This window comes from Callithrix jacchus, chromosome 17 (genome assembly GCF_049354715.1).
Source record: "Callithrix jacchus isolate 240 chromosome 17, calJac240_pri, whole genome shotgun sequence".
NCBI lineage: Eukaryota > Metazoa > Chordata > Mammalia > Primates > Cebidae > Callithrix > Callithrix jacchus.
The window spans coordinates 21867009-21873008 of record NC_133518.1 but is presented as its reverse complement, the minus strand read 5'-3'; the positions used below and the strand labels follow the sequence as shown (position 1 = coordinate 21873008).

Here is a 6000-nt window from a genome sequence, read left to right as displayed (position 1 = left end):
CGGGACCATCCTGGTCAACATGGTGAAACCCCGTCTCTACTAAAAATACAAAAAATTAGCTGGGCACGGTGGTGCATGCCTGTAATCCCAGCTACTCGGGAGGCTGAGGCAGGAGAATTGCCTGAACCCAGGAGGCGGAGGTTGCGGTGAGCCGAGATTGCGCCATTGCACTCCAGCCTGGGTAACAAGAGCGAAACTCCGTCTCAAAAAAAAAAAAAAAAAAAAAAACCAAAAAAAAAAAAAAACACAAATGTGAGAATAAAGTAAACATACGTAAGACTCACTAGCCCCTACAGGACAGGAAGCAGCTCCGGACAGAGAGCCTGCAAATGAGTTTCCTTATACCTCATGTCTGAGCTTTTCACACATTCTAGGATTTCATGTTTTGTTACCTATTACAAAGGAAAGGAAACTGGCTAGAAGATTCATGTACAAGAAGGTCACAACTTTAAAGCCATCTGATGCTACTGACTTGTACAATCTAGTTTGGAACTCTGAGAGACAATAACAAATACGCACTGTCAATTAGCACCCCCAGTTAACCTTTACTGTCATTGTTCTTTCAAACTGTCTTTGGGATTGGCTATGTTCTCTCACTGTAGTCTTTGTTTATCCCAGAGCACAAACCCTAAAGTCCATGTGCAGTCTCCATGTTCAAGTAAAGTCTGTTTCAGGACAACCCTGGGTTGCTGTAGTGTTTCTCTCTCTGTAGTGTCTACTTGGTGTCACACCCCTGGACAGGGGACCAAATGGCAGCACAATGCAGGGGGTGACTTGGTCAACTTTCCTGCTGCTGAACTTGCTCCCCTTTCAATCTGTTTACTGCCCATAGTCAAGGTTGAAATCTTTAGACCAGTGACAACCTTGGCCTATCTTCAGTCCGAAGTTGCTCTCTTATGTAAGCGAATCCATTTCTTCACCAAAGATTGAGCTTTCAAAAGGTGACAGGCATATTCTTAGGAAGTGTCCTGGGATGGAGCTGGTGGGTCCTGGCCGTCGGGCTCTGGAGGGGGTGCTGGCACAGCTGCTTTTTTCTGGGCTGCCAGGAACTCATGAATTGCTCGTTCTATTTGTGGCCTGAAGATGTGGTTTAGTTTTGGATCCACCACCTGAGAAATAATCCTGTCTACTCCAGCTTCCAACATCCCTGACTGAACCACACTCTGCCTCAGACCATTTCGCAATTGGTTTTTGTTCATCGTAGGATTCCATTCCTGCTTGTCCAGATGTGTTGACACAAAATTATCCACTTTCTGCCTCAGGTTTTGGTAAGCTGGCTTTGTGTCCACGTCGGCCAGGCAGTCCCGGCGGAAGCTGTCAAAGAGGCCCCGGCTCTTGAGCTGCTCCACGATGAGAGCGATGAGCTGCGGGTCGCCGGGAGGCAGCGAGGCGGGGTTGATGGGGCCACCGCCCCCGCTGGCCCCAGTAGCGCCCGTCGCTGCCCCGGCAGAGGCCTGGCCAGCTCCGCCGCCGCCCACCGCGCCCGTTCCCCCGCCGCCGCCGCCGTCCGCCATGGCTGCGCCCCGGGCCCGCAAGGCAAACCGACTATAGCTTCTTCTCCAGGACAGAAGGTCTAGAATGTGTAGAGGCGGCGAAGGGGGCGGGCCACTAGGAGGCAGCGGCGGAGATGACGGTGGTGGTGGTGGCGGCGGCGGCGATGACGGCGGGGGCGACGGCCAGCTCGGAGGCTGCAGAGGTTAAGGTAGACGCGGCAGAAACTGCCTGCTCCGCTTCTGTGACTTTTTAAATTGAATGTGATCATTAACTTTTACCCATGAATATAAAAATGGAGCAGTTTTTCAACTACTCATGAAAGATTATCCATGAACGCTAAGATTATTTAATTTTTCATGGAGCGTAGAATTCTGTGAATCACTTCATACATAGGCTACTTAGTCAAAAGTCAAATCTGTAATTTCATTTTCAAATTTAATTCTCTCTGGTTGCTAAATCTTTACCTAGGTTGTGAGGGAACATTTCAGATAATACAAGATTCGGTGAAGAAAAAATATTAGTATTTCTTCTGAGAATTTTTCTTAATGAATTGTAAGTTACTGACCTTTCAAAATAGAGAAATTTATGTTATTTAAAAATTTTTTTTTGTAAAATTTTATTTCTCTTCTTTCTTAAAAAATACGTAAAATAGGTTGGGCGTGATGGCTCACACCTGTAATCCAGGCACTTTGGGAGGCCAAGGTGGGCAGATCACGAGGTCAAGAGATCGAGACCACTCTGGCTAACATGGTGAAACCCCATCTTTACTGAAAATACAAAAAGCCAGCTGTGGTGGCATGCACCTGTAATTCCAGCTACTCAGGAGGCTAAGGCAGGAGAATCACTTCAACTTGGAGGCGGAGGATCTTGCCACTGCACTCATGAACTACAGAGGTGAGATTCCATCTCAAAAAAAAATTACGTAGTCTTATTATCTTTGGAATGTTAGTAATTGTTAAGTACACTTATATGACAAATATTAATAATCTAATAAATAGAAAAATCTTATATTCATATTGCTAAGTTTTGTCCTAATAACTATTACTGATGTATGCTTTTTGTTTCTGAAATCCTCCACTTTCTACCATTCTAAAATTTCTACTTATTTAGTACAATTTTGTATACACTTTTTTCTTTTTTTAAAATTGTAATTTAAGTTCTGGCATACATGTGCAGATCTTGAAGGGTTGTTGCATAGATACACACATGCCATGGTGGTCTGCTGTACCTGTGTCAGGCATTACTCCCAGTGTTATCCCTTCCCAACCTCTCACCCCCACGCTGTCCCTCCCCTAGCCCCCTGACCACCAGAAGACCCCAGTGTGTGATGTTCCCTTCTGTGCCCATGTGTTCTCATTGTTCAACACCTACTTATGAGTGAGAACATGAGGTGTTTGGTTTTTTGTTCTTGTGTCAGTTTGCTGAATATGATGGTTTTCAGATTCATCCATGTGCCTACAAAGGACATGAACTCATTGTTTTTTATGGCTGCATAATATTCCATGGTGTATATGTGCCACATTTTCTTTGTCCAGTCTATCATTGATGGGCATTTCGGTTGGTTCCAGGTCTTAGCTATTGTAAACAGTGCTGCAGTGAACATACATGTGCATATGTCTTTAAAACAGAACTATTTATAGTCCTTTGGGTATGTACCCAGTAATGAGATTGCTAGGTCAAATGGAATTTCTATTTCTAGATCCTTGAGAAATTGCCACACTGTCTTCCACAATGGTTGAACTAATTTATACTCTCACCAACAGCGTAAAAGTGTTCCTATTTCTCCACATCCTCTCCAGCATCTGTTGTCTCCAGATTTTTAATGATCGCCATTCTAACTGGCATGAAATGGTATCTCAGTGTGGTTTTGATTTGCATTTCTCTAATGACCGGTGATGATGACCATTTTTTCATATGTTTGTTGGCCTCTTAAATGTCTTCTTTTGAGAGGTGTCTATTCATATCCTTTGCCCAGTTTTTGATGGGATTGTTTGTTTTTTCTTGTAAATTTGTTTTAGTTCTTTGTGGATTCTGGATATTAGCCCTTTGTCAGATGGGTAGATTGCAAAAATTTTTTCCCATTCTGTTGGTTGCCGGTTCACTCTAATGATTGTTTCTCTTGCTGTGCAGAAACTCTTAAGTTTAATAAGAATCAATTTGTCTAATTTGGCTTTTGTTGCCATTGCTTTTGGTGTTTTAGCATATTTTTAATAAATTATTATAAACTTTCTTCTGTAGAGCTATTATCCAGGATAGTTCCTTTGCAAATTGCTTAAAATACTGTCTCTTTATCGTTTTTGTTACTTCTAAATATATTATGAATACATAGTCTTGACCAGGAGTGGTTGCTCATACCTGTAATCCCAGGATTTTGGGAGGCTGAGGCAGGCGGATCACATGAGGTCAGGAGTTCAAGACCAGGCTGCCCAACATGGTGACATTCTGTCTCTACTAAAAATACAAAAAAAAAAAAAAAAAGGCCGGCATGGTGGCAGATGCCTGTAATCCAAGCTACTTAGGAGGCTGAGGCAGGAGAATGGCTTGAACCCAGGAAGTCTGGCAACAAGAGTGAAACTTCATCTCAAAAATAAAATAAAACAAAATCTCTCAAAGTATTTTAGTACTTCTCTTAACAGCTTTCACAAAAAACACATTATTTTTGCAGTTTTTAAAATGCAACTACTAAATATTATTTTCTTCAAAAAATGTCATATTAAAATGTTATATTATTTTGAATAATACGTTAATTTGTGTAATGATAATATAGTTAATTGAAAGACTTAATGGTTTAATCACTATTGGAGAATAATGCTTGTCATTAATATTTGGGTTCAATAAAACAACTTGCAGTTTTGGAATTAGAGGGTCTTCAGGAAGGTTTTTAACAATACAATTCATTTTATTTTTTCAGTTAGCAGAAACCAGGAATTAATCAGTAAAAATGAAGTAAAATTTACTAATATAGTCTATTTTTGTCAAATATTTTTGGCCTCATATACAATTAGTGACTAAGTATTTGTGCAGTATTGTAAATAGGCAGGTACTTTATTAGTATCTACAGATTGTAGATGAACGTCTAATGCCTTGCCTATGAGGGCACAAGTTTGTGATCTACAGTCTGTCTTAAAACCTAGACGATCAGACTACCAATCTCTTTGTTCTTTTTACTCCAACAAATTATGTTGAAGCCAAAATAAGTGAACGTAGAATTTAGCTGATTACTTGGTTGTGACAAACAAGATAGTCTTTTTATAAGAATATAAAAATTGCCAATGACCTCATATCATCTTTTCTTTAATATAGAACTTAATATAGTACTATGAACTAATCAATATTAACTGAAGATAATATTGATGATGAATTCTATAACTGTTCTCATAAATTATAACCATTTGATTATTAATTAGTTTTAAGCATATTTAATTTTGAAATATTGATGCAAACAATAAGTACAATATTGGTGGAAACTACTAACATGAAGTTTTAGCTTTGCTATTTCAGAAAGTTTCTCTGTTTTTTGCCAAGGAATTTCTATCCAATCTTTGCAATAATTTTATGTAAATTTTTTTTTTTCAGTTCTAGAGGTAATTGGGTAGAGTATCAGATTGTCTCAGACTTTCAAGAACTGTATTGAAAAGTAAACTTTTTAAAAACTCGATGTGAGCACAATTTGTACGCATTTAAACTGATGGTTTTCAAATGAATATTCAGTGGCAACCATATAAAAAGTTTTTGACAGATTTTTAAAAATAATTCAAACAAATGCAATAGTTTATAACTCTTAACAGTGGATTTTTATTAGTAAAATCTACACTCACAGAATAATGTATATACTGCTTCCTCACTGTTCTACAGTTCTTTGATGTCCATTTTCCATGAGTTAAATGCTATAGATAAACTTGTTTATAGGCTGATTATTTTAGGCAAGAAAAATGGGGGTGGGGGAAGTATGATTAGACTAATAAAATTGACAGCTCAGGGGTAAAAATAAGCCTTTTTAAAAATAATGACCATAGGAAGGAGAGATGGAGAAACATCTCAAAATAGACCAGGAGTAGAATAGAAGGGAACAAATTATGAAGGAGGTTTTGGACTATGTGCTCATCCACTTAGAGAGAGAAAAATAATCCAGTAAATGGAATCATATAACACTTACAAAAATATAAATACACACACTGATTCACACATGGACGAAGAATCTCTTCCTCTAAGAGTATACCCTACCCATGGTCCATTTTGACATTTAATAAAAGTTCAGCTTCAGTTTTGGGTTAATTTAATAGACTGTTCCCAATAAATTCTATTCTGAGAACTTTTTAATGTACAATTTCAGAGTTTCTCAAAGGGTGGGGCATAAGATTTTTCTAGAGTACTTGTGAAGTGCACATTTCTAAATCCCACTTCAAATATATTGAATCAAATTTTCTAGGAGTGACAACTGGGAATGTATATACATAAAATGGTTTGCAAGTAATTCTTAGGCCCAGGCAAGTTTGGGGCCTTAGT

At 38.9% G+C, this 6000-nt stretch overlaps 1 protein-coding gene and 1 long non-coding RNA gene across 3 annotated transcripts in view; one reads left to right on the top strand and one right to left on the bottom strand.

Annotated features, from left to right (window-relative positions):
- Positions 1-430: 430 nt before the first annotated feature.
- On the bottom strand, positions 431-1610 carry LOC100410645 (biorientation of chromosomes in cell division protein 1). 2 transcript variants are annotated; one of them, XM_035278126.3, is made up of 2 exons: positions 1153-1610; positions 431-955 (listed from the first exon to the last, which is right to left on the bottom strand). In XM_035278126.3, exons 1-2 carry the CDS (start codon positions 1512-1514, stop codon positions 895-897), a joined length of 423 nt encoding a protein of 140 aa, XP_035134017.2. In that variant the 5' UTR covers positions 1515-1610; the 3' UTR covers positions 431-894. The 2 variants fall into 2 exon arrangements, with proteins under 2 accessions (XP_035134017.2, XP_035134016.2); XM_035278125.3 differs by having other exon boundaries at positions 431-1610.
- The window catches only part of LOC144580016 (uncharacterized), a 180189-nt gene continuing 175799 nt past the window's right edge, over positions 1611-6000 (top strand). The window contains exons 1-2 of the long non-coding RNA XR_013528884.1: positions 1611-2046; positions 2147-2388. This is a non-coding gene — a long non-coding RNA (uncharacterized LOC144580016). The remainder of the gene's footprint in view (positions 2047-2146; positions 2389-6000) is intronic.

Excerpts from the sequence above, each read along its gene's own strand:
- LOC100410645 (XM_035278125.3), bottom strand. The coding sequence starts at position 1,514 with ATGGCGGACGGCGGCGGCGGCGGGGGAACGGGCGCGGTGGGCGGCGGC.